General features: G+C 35.8%; 2 protein-coding genes across 4 annotated transcripts in view; one reads left to right on the top strand and one right to left on the bottom strand.

The window, feature by feature from the left end:
- Positions 1-25,659, top strand: part of Stag1 (stromal antigen 1) — a 757,688-nt gene that overhangs the window by 260,158 nt on the left and 471,871 nt on the right. The window lies entirely within an intron of this gene.
- The window catches only part of Nck1 (NCK adaptor protein 1), a 55,798-nt gene continuing 32,702 nt past the window's right edge, over positions 2,564-25,659 (bottom strand). For 2 of the 3 annotated variants that reach the window (XM_052187543.1, XM_052187544.1), the window contains exons 2-4: positions 14,902-15,145; positions 5,712-6,424; positions 2,564-3,241 (exon numbers count right to left, since the gene is read on the bottom strand). In XM_052187543.1, coding sequence (XP_052043503.1) covers positions 3,047-3,241; positions 5,712-6,424; positions 14,902-15,127 — 1,134 coding nt within the window. In that variant the 5' untranslated portion in view covers positions 15,128-15,145 and the 3' untranslated portion in view covers positions 2,564-3,046. Of the gene's footprint in view, positions 3,242-5,711; positions 6,425-13,031; positions 13,148-14,901; positions 15,146-25,659 lie in introns of those variants that run through there. The other variant, XM_052187545.1, reaches the window with a different exon arrangement.

Genomic DNA, 25,659 nt, shown 5'->3' with positions numbered 1-25,659 from the left:
TAGGTTCTAAGCTGATTACTAACTTGGGAATTTAACTCACATTGTCAGCTTATTTTTAAACCATAAATTACAATGTTATCTGAAATCTCCTGTTTTAAGTGCTGTCAAGTTCAATGCTTTGTAAATTGAACAATACTTTTCTATTTGGCTACACAATTAGCAGGTAAAGTTCTACACTTTTTGACAAAAGGTGGGGTATATCAGGAAAAAATATCTTTTCCTAATTCTCACAGTTGCCTCATGGGCCATATTTCTGCAACCTCTAAACTGAAATAGCAGAGCATTAAAATGATATGATTTGCATGCAATGTTCTAATAACCTAAGTTGCTCACTGCTAGGTTTTTTTTTTACTCTGGTAATATGCTCGGTTTCCCTTTTTTGTTCGGTGGTGCTCGGGATAGCATCCAGGCTTCTAGCATGCTCTACTTCAGAACTACAATCCCAACTCTTTTTTTCAGACAGTGTCTTGATAAATTACCCAGGCATGCCTCATAATCCTCCTGCCTCAGCCTCTTGGGCAGCCAAAATTACAGGCTTATAATACTGGGCTGGGTATTTTGTATTTTGCTCAATGGTGTCTGTAAAACAGCTTTAATAGTCTTGGGTGTATGAGTCAGCATGGATAGTGATTGTATGCAATACACATTATGAAAATACACAATCACCCCCCTAAGCTTTATGACCAAATAAGAGACATAACTTTTATAGCTTTTTTGTCATTGTAAGGCTTGCACACATACAAAAAGCTGTTTAAGAACAAAACTGCTTCTAAGATTTTAGAAAAGTTTTTGTAGACACAAGGACTGCAGGTATGATGTATACTTAAATTTGAGAACCATTTCTTCATATAGATGGCTTTTGTAATAACAATTTCCCAGGACCTACTTCTTAGTCTAAAACTAGCACACAGAGCACAGTGTGTCAAGATGCAAACAGCACTAGGTTTTGGATGTTCCTATGATAAGTCTTACTATCTAGCTATGTACACATTTTCCAAGGTTGTTCTAATTCCTACAAAAATTGCTTCAAGGAAAACTCATGCTTTATAAATAGCCTTTGGTTGAAGAAAAAGTTGAAAACATTTTTAAAAATCAAACAAATGTTTGAGGTACAAAGTAACAGTATACAGTTAGGCTTCATTCTACAGTTAAGAGTGCAGATACGACTGAAGCATCTCCGCTTTCTACAAACTCTAGCTACAACAGGATGCATGCATTCCATCTCAGCACCGCTCCAGATCCAAAGTATCGTTGTGGCGCAGGTTTTCAGAAACAGCTATGTCCATGATAAAGTTATTTGCTTCTTTTTATAAAGGTCCATTTTGTTCAGGGGAGGGGGAAATACAAAGAGAAAGCAAAAATAAAGTGTCATCAAACGCTAAGAATGTTTACTACCTACTTACTCATTCTGAAACCATTCATAGTATTTTATGCCTCCCAAGGTGTAAGATATATATATAATCTTTCCTTATATTAAACCTATCTACTACCATTTACCTTAAACAACAACAAAGAGTAAAAACAAATGTAAACTAAAAAGCTTTCAAAGCAGGTGTTATAAAGACTGAAGTTATACATCAGTGCTTTAATTATATTTGTTGACTTCTTAGTGAGAGAGCCCAGGGCTGCCACCCAGTGGCAACATCAGCCTCCAAGTGATTTTAAGATTTAAATTAAAAATTTTAATCTACTACAATAAAGGAAAAAGTGAAACTACACAACTTTAATTTTTACCAGCTATAAGTTTAGTACATTAAGTGTTTAAAACAGCAAAGAACAGCAACGTTCTTGTGCTTATGTGGCATCAAAGGATTTTGTTACATTGCTTAAATTAAAAATAACAGAATGAAGAAGAAAAGTGTAACCAACAAAAAACTTAATACTTTAGTTTCTCATTCACACACACAAAGTACTAGATGGTAAACAAAAAAATTTTAGATAATACAGTTTACCTAACCAAAGCATACAGTTTCAGTGTGTGTCCCAGTTAAAGAAACTAAAAGATAAGGAGGGGCTAGGGAACTCACTCAGCACAGAACACCTGCTTTTCATGTGTGAATCCTTGGTTTTAATATGCAATAGTGTCAAAAATGTTTGTTTTTTTCAGTAAATCTGATCAGATATTGGATCGGGATGGTGAAAAGCCTAAAACTTTAAATTACTGCCATACAGAATTCGTGGTGTTTAGAGAGGGAAAAAATTACACATCTCATTGTCCACTATATTCCCAAACTTGGCCATGACTTATTTCACAGTGGCATAAATATGGCACGATATAATAGAACATACTTTGGTCAAGGAACATTAGGAACATTCATTTCCTTTCAAGAGCCAACTGCCCAAACTGCTTTGTTCTCTTGAATAACCAAGTGAAAGAGGGTACGCGGAGTTGGGAGGGGGACACTCCCTAAATTCTTGAATTTTTGTTTAAATAGCTATAAACTATGTTTTCTAACCTATTATCTGGTCTCTTTTAGATACAATGAATGGATTTTTAAAAATTAAGGCACAAACAACATACTTGATATTTACAATGGCTTGTGATAGATACAATATCTGAAAATAATTTCTTATTTTCTGTTTATTATTGCTATTTAGTCACAGAAAAGATTAACACTTTACAAGAAATGTCCTTTATCATATGCCATATAGATATAATTTCATGTGAAGAGGAACTATGGGAGAACTGGATATCTTTACAAGGAAATAAAGAAACAGCAATAAAAGAATTCTTCCATATAAAGATTTTGAACCAAAGTACTTGTTTCAAAATACAAAACCTTAATTATTGGAAGGAAAGAGAAAAACAGCAAAGAAAAAAGTAAGACAGAAGACCAAGAATAAAGGAACTCTTCTATAGAGATGCACTGCATATGTAGTATACATGTATGGGCTGAGTTATAACAAAAATACTCATGTATTATAGTCAATTCTCATATAGTTAGAAACAGCACGTTTCAAGCAAATAGAGTTGGCCCAACACTTTCCCAGTCTCCAGTTACATGACGAGTTAAAGCTGTGTAGCAGTCACTGCTGATGAGCACTATCAAGACAAATGTTTGACGAGATATAATTTTTCTCCTTGTTCACTTGTAAAGATCGGTGCCTTTTTGTAATGTTCTACAAGTTCCTCCATGGTGCTGAATTTCCGCTGCCCAATGCAGTAAACAGTCTCTTTCAGCTGGACTTTAAAATGCTTGTTTTTCCCTTGTGCTTTTAATGATACTGAGAAATCATTTGGCTAAAAGAGAAAGGGGGAAGGGGAAGTGAATATTTTGAAAGCCATGTATCAGAATGTAAAATAAAAAGTAACTGCTTAAATCTAAACATTTACTAATAAGTACAAGGCACTATGCTAAATTATTTACATACTCTCCTTTATTCCTTAAAATAAACCCTTTTTATATAAATGAGAAAAAAAAGGCTTAGAGAGCATGCCTAGGATCCATTACCTGCTAACGGGATGCTAGTGTCTCCTACACTTGTCTACAGCACCCACAGAGTAGGGAACACAGAAAGTAGTTTTCAGAGGCATAAGAGAAAACATTAGAAAATTTCAGACTTCCACTCCACCCCCTCTCAGTTCAGAGTGAACACTAACTGACTTACTTAATACTCTGAATTTTCAAAAATAATGGACAAATAAGAATTCAACTAAACTTTAAAAAAAGATAACATAAATTCCTACAAGGGTAAAAAGATAAATGTAACAAAGACAGAGGGAAGGGGGCATGACCAGCCTACAGAAGACTTACTGCTACTATTCACCTATGATTGCTGCTTTGCAAGAACAGACTCCATGTGAAATTTTTAAAGGATTTATTTATTTATTTTATGTATATGAGTGCACTATAGCTGTCTTCAGACACACCAGAAGAGGGCATCTGATCCCATTACAGATGATTGTGAACCACCATGTAGTCACTGGGAATTGAAGTCAGGACCTTTGGAAGAGCAGTCAGTGCTCTTAACCACTGAGCCATCTTCTCCAGCCGTGTTTTTTTGTTTGTTTGTTTGTTTGTTTGTTTAAACATCTTTATTTATGTATATGAGTGTTTCACTGGCACATATGTTTCTACATCATGTGTGAGCAGGATCTGTGGAGGCCAGAATGGGCTATTAGATCTCTAAAAACTGGAATTACAAATGGTTTGAGTTGCCATATAGGTACTAGGAATCAAAACTGGGTTATTTGAAAAAGCAAAAAAACAGTGCTCCTAATCAGTGAGCCATCTCTCCAATGTGGTCTTTCAATTTTAAAGGAAAATATGAAGCCCACGTTTTAAAAGATGTTTTTATTACTTTATAAATTTTGTTATGTTTGTATGTCTGTATGTGAGTATGTGGGTATATGTACACTAGTGCAAGATGTCCAGAGAGCCATCAGATCCACCTAAGAGCTACAGTCACAGGTGGCTGTAAGCTACCTGACAGTGCTGGGTACTTAACTTGGGTCCTCTGGAAGAACAGTAAGCACTTTTCATTGTTGAGCCATCTTTTCAGCCCCAAAGTCTGGATTTTTATAAATCCTTTACTATTTAAATATTGGCAATGAATTAGAAAAATTTTTAATTATAGGCTAAACAAAAATACACTTTCAAGATCTCTAGCTGAAAAATAACACTTTTAAAAATAATCATATGTTTTAGCTAGTATTTATACTCTACCTGCAAGAAAACCAGCATCCTGTATTTAATTTTCCTTTTTTCTTAATGAGGTAGTAGCAGCTGCAGCTACTGTTTTAAACCTAATATTTCTTAACAATGTCAAGTCAAGAATAGTGACTTTTAAATGGTATGCTACTGCACATCAGGATTTTAATAAGAAAATGGACTCCACTATCTTGTCAGCACCCTTCTGTCTCCTGAGAGGTTAAAGGCCAGATTTCTCCCAATTTTCATCAGGAAGTTCAATTATCTCAGTCCCATACACACACCACTTTCATTCAATCTTTTTTACAATGCAGTAAAAAGCCAGTATTAGCCATGATTTGATAAGTAGAAAAGTAGTGATATCATTTATCAGGAAAAAAAATTAAGAAAAATAACCGTCAAATTTTAACATACAAAGGAACTCGTTAAGAGATTATTAGTGATGTTATTTTCAGTTTGTATGGCTTTACTGTCTAGCTGGTACTGCAACATAATTTACCTTTTGTTGCAAATATATTTTAAATGGTGCTAAGTAGGTTGTTGAGGTGAATTAAAAACTATTTTAAGCCAGGTATGCTATATCTGTGAGTTCAAGGCACGGTGAGTTTCATGGCAGCCAGGGCTATATAGTGGGTCATTGTGTTATTTTTCAAAAAAAGAGAGAAATTTTAATCAAACAACTAATTTATAATGAAAATAATTTTTTATAGCTAGAGAATTCCTGCAAGAACTACAATGACTGCTTTATTATCTCTTACATTTAGTAGCAGTTAATTTGTATTACCCTACTCTCTGGAAAGAAACCAATGCTCAGTCTGCTTCATTTTTAAGTTTAATGGAATAGAAATATTCCAGAAATGCAAGTTTGATACAACTTAAGAAAGTCTATTAATACAACACAGTTATCTTATTCAAAACAGGTACACTGCAAAGAGCGGTGTGATCACGTCCTCCTGGATCCACACTAGTTAGGTCTAAGGAAGCCAGCCATTCAACCTTTCCACCTTATTTACTAATGTATGGAGCTCTAGTTTCATTTTCTTTTGAAAATGGACTTACCGAAGATTCACTGTCACGAATGAGGAAGTCTCCTTCATGCCCTCTTTCATTTAATGCCATTTCTGCCTGGTGCCTAGTGACTTTGCCGTAATACCAAGGATTGCCAGCAAACTTCCCAGTGAGTGAAGGCCTAATGTAATCACATTGTGGAGGCGATGGTTCCAAACCCGAGGTTAATGGATTATTCTGCATAATGGTAACGTAGTTTTTTGGCACCAGGCCAACCATGCCATTGATTTTCCTGCATTTCCACCACTCTGGGTCATTTTCCGGCTTTTCAATAACATCCATTACATCACCTTTCTCAAAATTGAGTTCTTCATCATTGGATGAGCTGAACGGGTAAAGAGCCTGTACAACATGCAATACTTGACCCGTATTTAGGTTATTGACAACTGCTGCTAATTTCTCTGACAGAGAACCTACATGATCACCCAAAGGACTGTCACCTTCTTCAGTTACATAGTTTGAAGGAAACCATCCAATTTGTCCGTTGTAGCTGCCGCGCCACCATCCATCACTGCATTTCTCCATGACGATCACCTTGGTCCCTTTTATCAATGACAGTTCATCCTCTCTCTCAGCCATGTAGTTAAATTTCACAAAAGCAGGCATGTTAAGGTCATAGAGACGTTCTCCTGGATCAACAAAGCTATCATCAGCAGGAGATGCAGTATCTGGAACACTGGGTTTTCTTTTCACTTTTCCAATGCCTGTTTAAATAAAGAGGAGGCCATAAGACTATAGCTTCAACTTGATACACTTGCCTCAACCACACCTCTAAATGTAGCAAACAGACTGTGACATGATGGAATCATCTTTTGGGAGATGAAATAAAAGTTGTTCTTCCATAACCAAGCCAAATAAACTATTAAGTTTATCTTCTTTCCTCCTGCCAAAGCCAAGAAATAACTGCACAATAATAAAGTTGCCATGTTGAATTTTCTCTTAAGTATTAATATTGTTTCTTTCATAGCTACAACTAAGAAGACATACACTCTAGTAATTCCACACTTTGACATTTTAGTTTATTAACCTAGATTTTATAATTAGCTGTATAAAAATGAAAAACGATTTGCTATGATGTACTTATAAAATTATATCTGGGTAATCACATTTACTAATTTCTTAGTTTCCATAGTCAGATCACTCTACAGATCTGCTTATTTTAAAATATTATTTACTCATTTCACATATAACCTCCTGAAAGGAAACAAGGATTTTTCATTTTGCTCATAGATAAAATCCCTGGGAGCTTGAAGGGCACTTATTACATAGAAAATGTTTAATGTGTTTTTATTGAAAGAACTGAGAAAATGAACCAATATCAGAAATGTATACTTCAAGTGCAACCAAGCGTTTTCAGGGCTGCTCATTTCTCAATGTATTATCTGATATTTTGCTTCTTTACTTTTGAAAAACTGGGACTTTGTAAACTATTTAATTTTTTTTCTATATTCTTAAAAAAAAAATGCTACCATATTACTCTCAGTCTTAGGCAAGGCCCCAAATTCTGCTTCTTCAGGGTTCTTAATAACCATCCTTTCTCCTGAGACTCCATATTCTCCTTGTTTTTTTCTTACTTAGACTCATCAATTATCTAAAAGAAACCCACAAATATCTTCAATACTACAGTTATTTTACTCTGCTACTCTTTTAGTAAGCTTTACACTTCCTTATGTATATATTTACTCAGCCTAGCACGCACAGGCAAAAAACTTCTGAGAGCGTGTTCTTTCCTACCGTGTGAGTTTCAGAGACTTGAGCTCAAGCCATTCTTGTAAGATTCCATCATTCTTTTATAATTATCTTTCTACTTTTCTTTTCAACTTCAACTCTTGCTTGTATGTCCCCTTTTTTAAAAAGGTGTGTTTATCTATTTTGGAGGGTTATTGTCACACACATAACCAGCTCCATATGTGGAGTTTGGAGAGAAACTTTCAGGATTTGGTTCTCTCCTTCTATGTGAGTCCTCAGGATCAAACTTAGGTCACCAGGCTCGGCAGCAAATGCCTCTACACAGAGCCATCCCATCAACCCTATACTCCTACTTAGAATCTTTCACTCTCTCTACCATGATATATTAAAACTACTTGATATATTAAAACTACAATTATAACTGGAGTTTTGAAAAGGCCTGATTCAGGTGTAGAATGCAACAAATTATGTTGGTTGGGCCAAGAGCCCTAGATATCAAACAGGAGAGTAATGATGGAAAAGCAGGGAAGAATTTCAAATAGCATGGCAATGACTGGAAGATAGCATGCATCTCAGCCTAGGACACTGACAAGCTTTAAATCGTAAGCTAAAGAAATAACTGGGGCGAGAGATGGAAGGTATACACAATGAAGCCATCCTAGTCAAGGTGAGGTTTTCATGGTCATTATTCCAGTGTTGGATCTGCAATAGGGACTCTTTATTGCTTGAAACTCTGGTTCTCAAGAGATTACTTCTGCTGAGGAAGGATAAGGCTTACTTACTAAGGGGGCACTGACTGATTTCACTGCTCTTAGAAAAGGTGGCTGCAGGGTTAGGTCAATGGCTGAGGGCTTTCAGTAAGCCCTGGGGATCTGAACAGGATACTATAAAAGCTAGCTCCCCAAGAACTTTTGAGTTCTTATCTTTGAGGCTTACACCTTAAAGGGAATCGGACTGATTCAGTATCTATCACAAGTTTTTCAAACAGACAGATTAACATGCTTCAATGCAGAGTTGAACAGAAGTAAGACCCATAGTAAAAGCAGTAGATAGAAAATGAAAGCTGAGATAATCGTAATGCCTTGGCCAAATATTAAAAGAGTATACAAGCATACAGCCAAACTATAAAAATGAAGATTTCCATTACCCATTTTCTTTTGGTTCTGTATATTTAAAAAAACAATGTCAAAATACTAGCTATGAAACATATTTCATTAGCCATATGAATAAGAATAAATACTTTACAAAAAATATCAAACAGTTCCTCAAAGATAAAGAAATTAAGACATTCTTAATTAATCACAAATAAACTTGTGCTTTTTAAGGAATGTAAAAAATAGTCACCCAGATGGAAATAAATAAGACATCAGCCAGAAAAAAAAAAATCTTAAGTTATACAAAGAAAGAAACAAGAATACCACCAATAGAGACACTCTAACATGAACTTAGGAAAGCTCAGAAAGCCTCAACCCTAGTTAAAGAACTACATACAGGCAACTAAGGAATGCTAAGAGCAGAAGTCTTCTACAAGGGAAAGCACATGGTTAGTTACCCAATGTCAAATGGCTAGCCCTAGGAGTATACATAGAAGTAACATTATACAGAATGAGCAGCTTGCATTATATATTTAGGAACTTGCGTGCGTGCGCGTATGCACGCTCACGCTCACACTCACACACACACACACACACACACACGAACACCACGAACAATTAAAGAAAAAGAAACCATGTATTTCAAGGGGGATGCAGAGCAAGGGTGCTTGGAAGGTGTTAGAGGGAAGAAAGTGAAGGTGGAAATGTAATTATAAGCTCAAAAATATATTTTAAAAACAGACAAGAAATAAATCAGTGGATAAAGAGATAATATATAATGATTTAAAGGAGTAGTTATTTATACCATTCAAACCACATTGGGATTAATTTATTAAACTTGTTAAAAACAAAATGTTAATTGTAATTTCCAGGGTAGTTTCCAAGGAAAACCTAAAAAACTACAAAAGGAAACAGATTTAAAAAAACGCACATATTATAAGAATGAAACACAAAGGAAGCAGTAATAGAGGAATTAAGATGGGGGGACATAGAGAAAGAAAGAGAAAAATAAATCCTTTCTCATCAGTGATAGTATTCCTATGGTGAAATCAATTTCCCTTCCCACCCCACCCCAAGGACATTTGAAGCACTTCTTGTTAAAACTTCCTGGGATCTTGTACTTCACAAGTAACTGCATAATAGGGTTTTTTTTCTGTTTTTTGTTTTATTTTGTTTTTAAACCAAATATAAGGCATATCTTTCAATGAGGAGGGTTAGTGTTTCACTAATCTTTTGCATATAATGTTGAAAACTATATATGGAGCAGACATATAAACAGTACAGTGAAATAAAATATTTTAAACTTTGAACTGAAGATAAAGAATAGCTTCCAAATAACTTTTAATCCTAAAGAAAATGTCTATAACTAGAAACCTTGACTAAGATACCATGGGATTAGTTATAAAAGGTTGTGAGTCACCATGTGGGTGCTAAGAATGGAATCCAGGACCTCTGGAAGATCAATCAGTGGTTTCACCCACTGAGCCATCTCTCTAAGCTCCAACAGCAATGAATTTAACAAGAACAATACATTGTATCTTCCTCAAAAGCTTTGAAGAACCAACTGAATATGGTGGTAAACTCCTTTAATCTCAGTACTCCAGAAGCAGAAGCAGGCAGATTTCTGAATTTGAGGCCAACCTGATCTACAAAGTGAAACCTTAAAGAAAAAGAATTTTTAACTCAATCTGTATATAATAGTGTTATTCTTTCTCAAGCAAATCTTTGTACCAATAACTCTTCCTTATATAAACTGCTTTCAAATCCCTAATAAACTTAATGTCAGAGTCTGAAAGCATCAGATACCAAGTGGACAAACTGCCATGTTTAGCTGGCTAAAATATATCTAAGAAAGCCGCTGCAGGCCCTCACCCGGGCAATTCAAATAAGACTTGAATCAAGGCCACCATGGATTTTTGCACCTACACAACCACAGCAGCTCTTACTGAATTTTTTCCTGTGTCAAACATTCCCAGGCTGATTTTTATCAATCTTTTCAATTTTTTAAATATGTTTTGCTTCCAATACCAGCTTTCTTTCATTTAATCACTAAGTAAATACTCAACAGAATGGGTTCAGAGAAGTACTGCTGCTTCTAATTCCTCCCTGAATTATCATCTCACTCTGTTCTTCTCTTCTCACTTCTTCAAAACCTGTTTCTCCCTTCTGGACTTCCCCCGATTCCCATGACACACATAAGACCATTTATTTGTATGCCAAGACTGTAAGACTTGTAGAGCTTGAAGGTACTTTCCAGGATCATCTAGTCTTGCCCAACTGTTGATTTTTCCCAAACAGGAAGTTAAAAAAAAAGTTTAGCTATGTATTAAGACTACAAGGCTAATACATAGTTTATCTGAGAGAACTAATTTATTATAAATACAAATATATAACTATTCTACTCATTACAGACTATTTTGTACTTAATCTGTTCATCTACATGAAGTAAATCAGATTATAATTGTTTTACCTAGAAGACATATATTGTAATTTTTGTTTTCAAAGTATCCTATCAAATGAAGAACATATAACCCTGTTTTCTATATTTTTCAAGTCCATTCAGAAATTAGGTGAATAAATAACCTGTAACTACTCTGACAAGGTTCCTAGCAAAATAAACATCAGTGTTATAGGGATTGAAGAAAGCAGTATTTTGCCTACAAAACTAAAATCTTAACCCTTGGACTACAGATACAATTAGGATTAAGTGTTAAATTCCTAAAAGCCAGTAAGTAAGAGAACAACTTTGTCACTCTATTTATAAGTTGATATACTGAGTCACTGTCTAATAACATATGCTTTATATGTATGTCATCTTTTAATATAATTCCTGATTTATTAATAATTACCATTTGTGCCAAAGCATGGTGGTGCATGCCTTTAATCCCAGTACCAGGGAAGCAAAGACAGGCAGATCTCTGTGAGTTTGAGGCCAGCGAGTTCTAGGACACCCAGGGCCACACTGAGTAACCCTGTCTCAGGAAAAAAGGAAAAACAAAAAAACAAAAACAAAAACACTTATGACCATACCTACCTACATTATTAATAAATAATTACTATCATCTAACTCCCTACCAGATTCTGCAAGAGTTAATATTTCACATAAATTTTTAAAAAATGATTTTATTACATTATTTGTTCATTTATGTTGGTATGTTTATATGCATATATGTGAACATGTATATGTTGAAGTAAGAGCACGATTTTTAGGAATCAGTTCTTTCCTTCATATGGGTTGTCAGGCTTGATGACAAGTGCTAAGCAATCTTGCCAAACCATCGAGCTGATTTTTATACAGCTTGCATTAGACTCTCTATAAATATGTGCTCATAAATTAATGAATAAAGAGCTGAGGGGAAGCCTCGGTTGATAACTACTTACCCCACGAGCACAAGAACCTCACTTTTTACCCAGAACCCAGGTAAAAAATGCCAAGTATGTTAACTCATTTTTATAATCCCTGGGTGAGGAAGCAAAGACAGAAATTGCTGGGGTGTTTTGGCAGCCCAATTATGCGCTCCAGACCAATGAGAGAACTTGTCTCCCTGGAAAGAAAAGGATGGTGTTCCTGAGGATGGCACCTGAGGTTAGTCTCTGGCCTCTATAACATGTACACACACACACACACACACACACACACACACACACACACACACACACACACACATCAAAGAAAATTAGCTTTTAAACTGGAGTCTCCAAGATCTAAAAATGTATTTGTTCTCTAAAAAGTAAATAGGAGTAAGAAGGGAGAATGCAGGCACCAGACGGCCATCAAAGCTACAAGCAAACAAAAGCCCACACATTACAATGACCACATTCTCTTCCAACTGTGCTTACTCCTTTGCTCTGCCCTTTCTCTTGGAATCTCTCTTTAGATCACTGTTTCCTTAGGCTTGAATATAAGAGACTTCCAGAATAATTTCTCTCTTCACTTTTGTAAAGACACTTAGCAAATATTCAAAGAGATACAATCAAGCACACACTTATTATAAACTTGCTACCAATAAAGCCAAGTTAGCACAGTATTTTACTTGTAAATCAATACTTGTAGTTTACTAGACTCTTATTAAATTGGAAAAATTGACATTATTCCAATAAAGCTTAAGTAAAATCTAGTAAACAAAACAATAAAAAAAACCCAAACCAAAATAAAACAAACAAAAAACCCCATCATGTTACTTCAAAGGTTGAGAGTAAACAACTTTGTGCACAACTGACTTACTTTAACTTCAAAATGCCTGTGCGTGGTTGAGCTATTGAACTACAACTTTCTACTTGACATCCAAATCATGTATATCTCTCCCTATTTACTAAGCATTCACAATGAAACACCTTTAAATAATTTACCAGACCAAACTAATAGCAGTGAAAATATCACTAGTCATTTACCTTATATTTCACAAACAGCATAAAGTACCCTCTGAGCTCTTTCCATAAAGCTTCCCTCTTAATTCACAAAGAAAATAAAATCCAATTCAAAATCTGTACCAAGAAAACTACAGACTTAATAAACAAAATAACTTACTGAAAAAATCTTTAAAGATGTTTAACCAATCCATTTTAAATAAAAATTCTGTGTTCTCTTTTCAAAGTTTGTTGACACAGCTCCGGGATAATTTTCAGTGAGCTTCCTGGTCTGTTCTGTAACACTGAAACTTCCCACACCCAATCCATGTGACCTGGCCCACACCCAAGCAATAGAAAAGTTTTCAAAACTGAGGCTTCTCTTTTTCCAATACTGTTTCCTCGTAAGCCATAAAATAACCCGTGGAACAAGTAACTCATGGCATCAGCAAAAACATGAGTGTTAATTCACTCATTGTAACAGAACACATTAAAGCTAGTAGTATGTTTCTAATCATTAAAAATGAATACATACATTCTTCATTTCCTACACTTCCTCCTTTTCCTTTACTTCCAAACAATGTCTCTGCTAACACAGTCATTGTGAAACAAAGTCATTACATTATATGAGACTTAAGGTATCAAAATGGGGTGCAGAAATTCTGGGAAAAGGGAAAGTTAGATATTTTGATACAAAACCTAGATTCATATCATTTAGATGTGACTAATAATTTAATACAGTATTTCCAAACTCTGGGGAATGGAGACAACTATAACTGTAATATTATACGTACAGTTAACTGATGTTTCCCAAAATTAAGAGACAAGAAGTTAACTAGTCTGTCAAATGTCATATTAACTGCAGATATTAAAATATGTTGAGTATACCAGAAATGTCAGTGTAGAAACTGAAAATCCGATACTTCAGGAAGTTCTTTATACTATATTTTAGCTTTTGTTGCTTAGAACAGTTTAAGAGAAGAAACATTTACCTTATTATTGCCAATAGTTATTAAAATACTACACTACTAACTGTGAATTAATAATTTTAAATACTATTTAATAATAATATGTCAGTAATGGTGCATTTTGTCCCAAACTGTACACACACAAAGTTTCCCTCATTTTTTACAAACAGGCAAAGAATTATTAGGCAATAGCATGTCTGTCTCCTTGAACATCACAATTAAATTTCTGTCCCTCCCAATTCCTTCCTGTCCATTAAGGAAAGTTAAATTAAGAAAAGGGAGGAGGTCAGTCTTCATCCTACATACTTCCTTCTTCAGTTTAACCAAGGCCAGAGTGAAATAGATTCCCCAATCTCTGGCCTTAATAAAGGCCAGCAAAAATTTCAACCAAAAATACAGAGTTAGAGAAAGCAAGATCTCAACAAAATAGGAAAGTGACCAGTCCTATAGATGTGAATATACAGCAATAATCTACTGGTGTAAAACTATTTTCAGTCAGAATGAAATAAAATGATTTGCTTTTTAAGTGAGATTCATTAGCATGTTGAAAAAGTTCAGTAATATGCCATGTAACATAAGTTACCAGGATGCCAAGGATTCATGCATTTTTCCCTTTCTCAATTAGAGGCAAATTTACTGCACATCAAAACTCCACAGGAGGTGTTGTAAGGAAAGGAGGTCAAAGTTGGGCTGGAAAGATGGCTCAGCAGTTAAGAGGACTGACTGCTCTTCCAGAGGTCCTGAGTTCAATTCCCAGCAACCACATGGTGGCTCACAACCATCTGTAATGGGATCCGATGCCCTCTTCTGGTGTGTCTGACAAGAGCAACACTGTACTCATACACACTAGAAGAAGGTCAAAGTTAGTTCTGCTCATTAGTACCATTTGAATGTGGGCCTAGATCTATACAAACAGCTAACATGATCTTCACTAGCCTCTTAAACAGCTGTTAGGAATTCAACTTACACTGCCTAGATAAAACAACTTTGCACACTGCTATACGGATTGTGTTCAAAGAACTAAGCTCTAAAGCCCATCTAAAACAAAAGTTGTTGCTTCTCCTTCGATATGAAACAACTTACCTAAGGTATCCTTCAGGTTTTTGACAATAGATGCTTTCCGAGCACTATTTTTTCTTTCCACATAGTTAGAAGGGACAAAACCTGTTTTATTCATGGAATTTCGAACTCGCCACCAGGATTTAGAGTCATCCAGGAGCCATAATCTCTCATTCTTCTTGATATCCAGCTCTTGTTCCTGCTGTGCCACATAATCAAATTTGGCCACCACCACCACTTCTTCAGCCATTTTTCAGCAGCGTCAGTACTGTAACACATAGAAAATGTTTAATGTTGCTGAAGTGTAATTGTCTACATGCTTGTCCAAAAAAGACATGCTTAAACATCTACGAGCCAGGAATTATGAATCGTACCAGCAAACCTAACACTCAAAAGGCTGAGGCAAGAGGACTTTCCTGAGTCTGAGGCCAGCCCTGGCTACATACTAAGTCTGAGGCCAGCCTTGGCTACATACTAAGTTTGAAGCTAGAATGAGCTACAGAGTAGACCCTGTGTCAAAACTAATATACAAAATAGGAGACAGGGTCTGCCTGGGACTGTATGTAGTTCAGTAGTATACATCTACTATGCACAGCTTTGAGCTCAATACCCAATACTATAAAGAGGAAAAAAAATCTAAGAATATCAAAAAGTTAAAAGTAATATGAAAAATGCTAACACAAGTACTAATTTTTAAAAAGCACCTGTTCCCATTTAGTATTATATAAACTAACTTACATTTAAACCAACATTAGCAATGAAATTTACTATACAAACAAGTGACCATGCTTCTTAAAGTGGATAAAATCAAACTTGTATATAATAAATAACATAAATGCTTTCTGAACACTTTTTCCTCCCATATAAGTTATAACATATAAAATTAAAATATATTGGTATAACTACAGGAGAAAATAACAAATCCATTATAGTAAGGGATAATTTTTAACATACTTATATCAATAACAAAACAGTCAAGGAGACAAAGGCATCAAGGTTATTTAATAACATTGCATTAGTGAGATATAATAGGCATATATAAAGTATTACTTCCAAACAAAAGAATATATATGGAACACATAAAAATCATCAATATGAGGTTAACGAAAGTTTTCGCTCATAAGTTCAGCAGCTGGAGGCTGAGGTAGCAGCATCACGACTCTGAGGCTAGTCCAGACAACATCTCCTATCTCAGAAAAGACTCATGCCTTTTATATTGTACTCTGGACTGAGAACCAATTATAACTGATACATGTGTATGAAAAATGAAGTAATAAGGGCAGGCGCAATGGCTCACCTGTTAAAAGTACTTCCTGCTCTTCCAAAGAACTGAGATTTGGTTCCAACTCCCCACCTCAGGCAACTAGCAACCCCTTGCAACTCCATCTCTCCTCTCTCTCTCCCTCCCTCTCTCTCCTTTTCTCTCTCTTACACACACAACAAATAAATTTAAAATATTAAAAATAAAATAAATATTTAAATTGGAATAATGAAGCCCATTACTTTATAAACTGGCTTAAAAATTATTTTAAACTTTCATGTAACTGGCAAAGGAATTTATGAAGGAGATGTTTAGTTAAAAGTTGGGGCTGCCAGCCATAGCCCAGTGGTAGAAGAGTGCTTAACACTCAGGAGTCTCCTATCTGTAGTCTCCTCTCTAATTAAAATGACAATTCTGGAAATATTAATCAATAAAACAAAGAAGTACATGCAGATACCAGTAACCGCAACTGTATACTGCAAACAGTCAAAGAGAATAGTAACAAACAACTTTATAAATAAGTCTGAAGATAATAAAATACAATGATGAAACTATATGAAAAATAACAAAATATAACAGAATTAGTTATTAAAGTCTTCCTATAATATTAATACCAAGGAAAGCTTATAAATTTTATAAGCAAATTCTACTACATTCAAGAAGAAATTTTATTTATTTATTTACTTACTTACTTACTTATGGGTGGAGTGTTTTTTTGTTTGTTGTTGGTTTGTTTTGTATTTTGAGGCAGGGTTTCTCTGTGTAGCCCTGGCTATCCTAGAACTCACTCCGTAGACTAGGCTGACTGTGATGCATAGATCCACCTGCCTCTGCCTTCTGAGTGCTTTATGTATTATTTAAAAAAAAAAAAAAAAACAACTATATATACATATGCAAACACTGTCCTGAAACTCAGTTTAGACTTGATCTCGCTCTGCTCTCTTCAGAGAGACTGTTTTATAAAAGCAGATATGCTTAATGAAGCAAGCAAATTCAGCCTTTGTTTTGGGTATTTACTACCAGGTCTATTTTCTCAACAATGTGTAAGTACTTTAATCCATAAATTTAACTTTAATCCAGAATTCAACATCCTTTTGCCTAAGCATGTCAACAAGGTAAATACATACAAAGGATTTGCAAAAGCCTCAAAATCTGTCACACATTGTTTTAGCTTTGTAAGGGAATCACTTAAATCAACAAAAATGCTTTTTAAAAGAAGAAAAAGAGACAACATGGCATATACAGAACACTGGTGAGCTAGGGATCTAGTAGATCAGTGGTAGTATTCTTGCCCAGAATACACAAGGCCCCAGGGGTTCGACAACCATCATGAGAAAAACAAAGATGAGCAGAGAAACTGGGGAGGGGGAAAGGCCCTACTGCAACTTGACCTACTGCAACTTGACTGTCTAAAATTACTTAAACACAAAGAATCTAAATTATTACTGTCATACGATGTGATTTAAGATAGAATAAAAGCAAAGGAGATGGCTCAATTGGTAATGTGCCTGCTATGCAAACAGGAGGAAGAATCTGATACTCCAGAACCTATCAAAATGTCAGATGTAGCTGCACACAACTGTAATCCCAGAGTTGGGCACAGACAAGTCCTAGGAGGTAGCATTCCAGAATTTAATGCCAGCCCATCTAGCAGCCTATCTAGGTTTAGTGAGAAACCTTTTTTTTTTTTTTTTTAATTCTTAGATATAAGGTAGAGAGCTATTAAGGAAGACATGTGGTTGTCAACCTCTGGCTGGCAGGCAGGCAGGCAGGCAGGCAGACAGACAGACAGACAGAAGGGAGAGATAATACAATGAGCAAACAGCTTTCTGAAACACTGGAAAACTAAAAGCAGGGATGTTTTTCAAAGATACCTAAAGAACTGTGGTTTCTCACTTATACTCCACAACTAATTTATAAAAGCTTAATGGAATTTATTTTGATATTTGACAACTGCCTCGATTTTTTTCCAGAAAAGCAAGCATGAATATTTGGAAAGATAATTATTTGTATACTGGCAAACTGTATATTCCAGAATTTAATGTCTCCAATTTGGAGCATATTTGGATTACCCTTATATTAGAACCTATTGTTATTTTTAGCAATGCAACTTGGCAGACTGACTTTAGCTTCAAGTAACTGGATTTTAATCAAAGCCCCACAAGGATGTCAGATTCACATATTAGTCTTTTAAGGACAATTAAATGAAAGGAAAAGAGCCTTCTGAGAAGAGGTGAATGGCTCTTGAAAAACAGTAAGAAACCATTTCAGGATTTTTCCCCCATAGGCAAACCTAATATGAGAATGGAACCATTTTATCAGCTGGAGGATGAAACTGACAGAAAGTAGAAAGACAGCTGCTTGGAAATGAACCAGAACTGATTTTAAAACAAACAAATAAACACCATCCTCTGAACCTCCAGGCCCTTAGTAACAGTAAGATTGTTCATTGTCTCAGGCAATTTGGGTCATCCTTTTACTGTTATTTTCAGTTAGGTCACATTAAAGGTAGGTTACCAGTTATCACAATGTATTTAAAAATGCTAAAGTAATTTAAGACAATACTGGAGCAGAAATATATAAACTAATACAATTAACACACAGCCGCAAACACTTAGCCTTCATAAGTCTTTTTTCCCAATGTACAAGTAAGTTCTAGTAAAGTAGAAAAGTAGAGTACTTCAAATTACTGGTGATCTAAACATTAAAGTTATTTCTGTCTCTATTTCTATTCTTCCCCCAAACATTTAAAGGTTTCATACAGAGCAACTAATTCAAAAGCAAGTGAATTTTTAGTGACTTTCTTTGATAAACCTAAGGCAATCAATTTGGTTTTCACAAAATAAACTTTTTAGCACTATTTGTTTATATAATAAATAAAGGTTCTTAAGAGAAACTTTCAATAAGCAGATTTAATTCATGGGAACAAAACTGTACCAAAGGTATCACGTTATACCCTTCATTAACAGAAATGGGAGGGGCCTAATCAGGCAAGTCAGTTAAGAAATTTCTATTGTATAAAAGCATTAAAAAATATAAGGGTTTTGTATGAGCACTGGAAATCATGTTAGAATAAGTTATTTAATGAATAACTGACATTAGAGTATCTGTTCTTTTGGGGAAATAGTCCCAGGTTTCTACCTAGATGAGAACTTTTACTACTTAGGAGTACTATCCTTTTATTAAATAAAATAAAATTCCTAGATATTGTTTCAGGAGAGTAGGACACAGAATAGGGCATTAAAAATAGCAGAGAGAATGAAAACCTCTCTCTCCACCAAAGCTGAGAACTAACAACCATGTGCAGAATAGCTATTTGCCCTGGATTCAATCTTCAGCACAACAAACAAACAAACAAACAAACAAACCCTGAAAAGTGAAAAGAACACAACTAGAGGATCTCAGGCAGGCAAAGGCCTACACAACATGTTCAACCAAGAGGAAACAATAAATCAACATTTATAGAATCCTCTGCCCCCCAATTATCAATATATATATATATATATATATATATATACACACACACACACATACACACACACATATATGCTTTAACATGTGCGAGGGAACAGAGAGGAAGATAAACCATAGCTTTAGCCACAACAAAACTCAACAAATTTTAATGAACTGAATCACACAGTAATTGGACAACAGAATCATACTAGCAATCAGTAGCAGAAAGTATGTGGTAAAGTAATTTATCTTTGAAGGGTTCAAAGAGGCTTAGTCTCTAATATGAAAGTACTAAAAGGTAATGGAACTATAAGTGTTAGAGCCCAGTAGAAGGTAATTATGAGAGATGTGCAGCCCTTGCAAGAGATTAATGGAGTTCTAATGTGTTCTCAATGAAGCTTCCATAAAGTCTTCTAAAGCAAGTGGTCCTAGTATATAGATCCTTCTGCCTTCACAGTCTATCTTGTTGTCCTCTGGCACACACTCCTAACCATGTCATTTACCATGTGTTATGGGCAATGGGAGTCTACAGTAAAAACCTCTAGATGCATAAATTTGTTCTTTCAGCTTCTAAAACTGAGGGTTAAATAAACACTTTTTCTTTTTTGTTTTTTTGTTTTGTTTTGTTTTGTTTTGGGGGGGTGGAGGGGTTAGATTTGTTTTTTTTTTGAGACAGGGTTTTCTCTGTATAGCCCTGGCTATTCTGGAACTCACTCTGTAGACCAGGCTGGCCTCGAACTCAGAAATCCGCCTGCCTCTGCTTCCCAAAGTGCTGGGATTACAGGCGTGCGCCACCACTGCCTGACATAAACACCTTTTCTTTATAAACTACCTAAGCTTTAAGTATTTATTTTAGCAAAAACACCAACATCAAAAAACACTACCAAACTAATACATCAGATAAAAGGAACGTATCCATTAATGAAGAAGATAAACAATACAATTCTGAATAATCTGCATGTCAAAGTGGAAATCTTCAAGAGAAACAGACGTCATAATGAAATAGTCCAGGATCTACATAACAAATTCTAGACTAGCCAGAGCTAAACTGTCAAAAAAAGAAGGGGGGGGGGTAACACTGTATCCATTGAAGAATATATAGAGGTGGCATCAGTACCTAAGAAATTTATCAGCTATTAAAGTCACATTAAGATGCCACTATGTAATATACCTATTACACCTATTATGTAATCAGTTACTTAAAACACTAATAATACCAAATGCTCACACAAGTATGCTGAAACTGGTTCATTAATATGAAGCTGATAAAATATAAAATGGCACAGAAACTGTCAGTTTCTACTAACAGTAAACATGCAATCACCACACACTCTTTCCATCCTGTGTTTCAATAAGACAAATAAAACTTGTGTTCACAAGTTTACAATATTCAGAAAGAGCCATACAGATATCCTTTAACAAATGACTGACTGTGATAAACTGTCATAAAGCCTTACAAAAATGAGCAAGACTGATACACAAAACCTAAATAAAGTTCTAAGGAAATTACAAGGAGTGGAAAAAAGCCAATAATAATAATAATTACTAACTCTATGACTCCATTTACATAAAATCCTTAGAATAGTTATGTCACAGAACTAGAACTAGTGACTAGAGAGTAATTACCAAAGGTAAAGAGAGAATGGGAATGGGGCTGGAGAGATGTCTCAGCAGTTAAGAGTACTGACTGCCCTTCTAAAGGAATTGGGTTCAATTCTCAGTACCTACATGACAACTCACCACTGTCTATGACTCCAGCTCCAGAGGATCCGACACCCTCACACAGACATATGTACAAGCAACACCAGTGTACATAAATGAATGAAGTTAATTTTATTAATTTTAAAATGGAAGGAATCGGAACAGGAGAACTGTGGGTATGGTGGTTTTATTAGTCAGAGCTTTCTCTGACAACAACTAAAAACAAACAAAAAACCTGAGATAACTCATGCTGAGCGCAAACATCTTGGCTCATAATTTTGAAAGTATCAGTCTATAATTAGCTAGTACTGGTGCCATGAAGGAATAGAGCCACTTATTTTATGGCTAATAAGCAAAAGTGAAAGGAAGGGAGCTAAGCTTCTGAGAGAGCATGACCTCCCTCCAATATCAAAATGACCCAAAGATCTCTGTCTCCCCAGGCCTCAGCACTTAAAGGGCCCACTTCCCAAAATCACACAGACTTTTGAGGGACTTAGAAATCACAGCAGCTACAAATCAGCAACATGATAGATTTTTTATTTTTAGGCTTTTTTTCAATTTTTATTTTTAAGTCATCAAAATATTTTATAATAGTTAAATGCCTCTTAAATATACATGACATCCTCTGAAGTTAAAAGTAATATGCACTCAACCAGTTTTTAAAATCTATTTGGAACATTAAACATGATAGAAGTATAAAAAAATCTCCTATGAAGTCCCCTATAAAAGGAAATCATGAAAAGTTCCTGATTAGTCAGAAACCATTTCATCTCCAAGGGAGAATACTCAGTGTAACTGTGGCTTCATAGAATGAACCGGGTAGGTTTCCTTCTATTTCTACTTTGTGGAATAGTTTGAAGAGTATTGGTATTTGGTCTTCTTTCAAGGTCTAATAGAATTCTGCATTGAAGTCATCTGGTCCCGGGCTTTCTTTTTGGTTGGAAGATTTTTAATGACTGCTTCTACTTCTTTAGGGGTTATGGGACTGTTTAAATGGTTTATCTGATCCTGATTAAACTTTGGCATTTGGTATCTGTCCAGAAAATTGTCCATTTCACCCAGATTCTCCAACTTTGTTGAATATAGGCTTTTTATAGTAGGACCTGATGACTTCTTTTTTAAATATCCTCAGTTTCTGTTGTTATATCTCCCTATTCTGGTTAGTCTGGCTAAGGGTTTATCTATCTTGTTTATTTTCTCAAAGAACCAGCTCATGGTTTTGTTGATTCTTTGTATAGTTTTTTGTTTCTACTTGGTTGACTTCAGCCCCTAGTTTGAGTCTTTCCTGCCATCTATTCCTCTTGGGTGCTGCTTTTTGTTCTAGAGCTTTCAGGTGTGCTGTTGAGCTGGTAGTGTATGCTCTCTCCAGGTCTTTTTGGAGACACTCAGAGCTATGAGTTTTCCTCTTAGCACTGTTTTCATTGTCCCAGAAGTATAGGTATGCTGTGCCTTCATTTTCATTAAATTCTAAAAAGTCTTTAACATATTTATTTCTTCTATGACCAAGCTATCATTGAGTAGGGTGTTGTTCAGATTCCATGTGTATGTGGGCTTTCTACTGTTTTTATTGCTATTGAAGACTAGCCTTAGTCAGTAGTGATCTGCTAGGATGCATAATATTATTTTGATCTTCTTGTATCTGTTGAGGCCTGTTTTGTGACAGATTATATGGTCAATTTTGGAGAAGGTACCATAAGGTGCTGTGAAGAAGGTATATGCTTTTGTTTTAGGATAAAATGTTCTATAGGTATGTTAAATCCATTTGGGTCCATAAATTCTGTTAGCTTCAATGTGTCTCTGTGTTTCCATGATCTGCCCATTGATAAGAGTGGGGTGTTGAAGTCTCCCACTGTTACTGCGTGAGGCACAGCTTTTGAGCTTTAGTGGAGTTTCTTTTATGAATGTGGATGCCCTTGCATTTGGAGCATACATGTTCTGAATTCAGAGTTCTTCTTGGTAAATTTTTCCTTTGATAAGTATGCAGTGTCCTTACTTATCCTTTTTAGATAACTTTTTGTTGAAAGTTGTTTTTATGTGATACTAGGATGGCTACTCCAGCTTGTTTCTTGGGACCATTTGCTTGTAAAATTGTTTTCGGGCCCTTTACTCTGAGGTAGTGTCTGTCTTTGACACTGAGGTGTGTTTCCTGTATGCAGCAAAATGCTGGATCCTAGCCGGGCGGTGGTGGCGCACGCCTGTAATCCCAGCACTCTGGGAGGCAGAGGCAGGCGGATTTCTGAGTTCGAGGCCAGCCTGGTCTACAGAGTGAGTTCTAGGACAGCCAGGACTATACAGAGAAACCCTGTCTCAAAAAAAAAAAAAAAAAAACAAATCCAAAAAACCAGAAAACCAAAAAACCAAAAAACCAAAAAAAAAAAAAAAAAAAAAAAAAAAAAAGCTGGGTCCTGTTTTTAAGTATCCAGTCTGTTAGTCTATGTCTTTTTACTGGGGAATCGAGACCATTGATTTTAAGAGATGTTGCTTTCAATTCGACAACATAAGGAGGTCAAAGGGATACAAATTGGAAAGGAAGAAGTCAAACTATCATTATTTGCAGACGACATGATCGTCTACCTAAGTGACCCAAAGAACTCCACTAGAGAGCTCCTACAGCTGATAAACAACTTCAGCAAAGTGGCAGGTTATAAAATCAACTCAAGCAAATCAGTGGCCTTCCTATACTCAAAGGCTAAGCAGGCTGAGAAAGAAATTAGGGAAATGACCCCCTTCACAATAGCCACAAACAGTATAAAGTATCTTGGGGTGACTCTTACCAAACATGTGAAAGATCTGTATGACAAGAACTTCAAGACTCTGAAGAAGGAAATGGAAGAAGACCTCAAAAAATGGGAAAACCTCCCATGCTCATGGATCGGTAGAATCAATATAGTTAAAATGGCCATTTTGCCTAAAGCACTATACAGATTCAATGCAATACCCATCAAAATCCCAACTCAATTCTTCACAGAGTTAGAAAGAGCAATTATCAAATTCATCTGGAACAACAAAAAACCCAGGATAGCTAAAACTATTCTCAGCAACAAAAGAAATTCTGGGGGAATCAGTATCCCTGACCTCAAGCAATACTACAGAGCAATAGTGTTAAAAACTTCATGGTATTGGTACAGTGACAGGCAGGAGGATCAATGGAACAGGATTGAAGATCCAGAAATGAACCCACACACCTATGGCCACTTGATCCTTGACAAAGAGGCTGAAAACATCCAATGGAAAAAAGATAGCCTTTCAACAAATGGTGCTGGTTCAACTGGAGGGCAGCATGCAGAAGAATGCGAATTGATCCATCCTTATCTCCTTGTACTAAGCTCAAATCCAAATGGATCAAGGACCTCCACATAAAGCCAGACACTCTGAAGCTAATAGAAAAAAAACTGGGGAAGACCCTTGAGGATATCGGTACAGGGAGAAAGTTTCTGAACAGAACACCAATAGCGTATGCTCTAAGAGCAAGAATTGACAAATGGGACCTCATAAAATTACAAAGTTTCTGTAAGGCAAAGGACACCATCAAGAGGACAAATCGGCAACCAACAAATTGGGAAAAGATCTTCACCAATCCTACATCAGATAGAGGGCTAATATCCAATATATATATAAAGAACTCAAGAAGTTAGACTCCAGAAAACCGAACAACCCTATTAAAAAATGGGGTACAGAGTTAAACAAAGAATTCTCACCTGAAGAACTTTGGATGGCGGAGAAGCATCTTAAAAAATGCTCAACTTCATTAGTCATTAGGGAAATGCAAATCAAAACAACCCTAAGATTTCATCTTACACCAGTCAGAATGGCTAAGATTAAAAATTCAGGAGACAGCAGGTGTTGGAGAGGGTGTGGAGAAAGAGGAACACTCCTCCACTGCTGGTGGGGTTGCAAATTGGTACAACCACTCTGGAAATCAGTCTGGCGGTTCCTCCGAAAAATGGGCACCTCACTTCCAGAAGATCCTGCTATACCACTCTTGGGCATATACCCAGAAGACTCCCCACCATGTAATAAGGATACATGCTCTACTATGTTCATAGCAGCCCTATTTATAATTGCCAGATGCTGGAAAGAACCCAGGTATCCCTCAACAGAAGAGTGGATGCAAAAAATGTGGTATATCTACACAATGGAGTACTATTCAGCCATTAGAAACAATGAATTCATGAAATTCTTAGGCAAATGGATGGAGCTAGAGAATATCATACTAAGTGAGGTAACCCAGACTCAAAAGGTGAATCATGGTATGCACTCACTAATAAGTGGATATTAACCTAGAAAACTGGAATACCCAAAACATAATCCACACATCAAATGAGGTACAAGAAGAAAGGAGGAGTGGCCCCTGGTTCTGGAAAGAC

Source organism: Apodemus sylvaticus, chromosome 7, assembly GCF_947179515.1.
Source record: "Apodemus sylvaticus chromosome 7, mApoSyl1.1, whole genome shotgun sequence".
NCBI lineage: Eukaryota > Metazoa > Chordata > Mammalia > Rodentia > Muridae > Apodemus > Apodemus sylvaticus.
The sequence above is the reverse complement of the archived record's forward strand: the minus strand, read 5'-3'. Positions and strand labels throughout refer to the sequence as shown.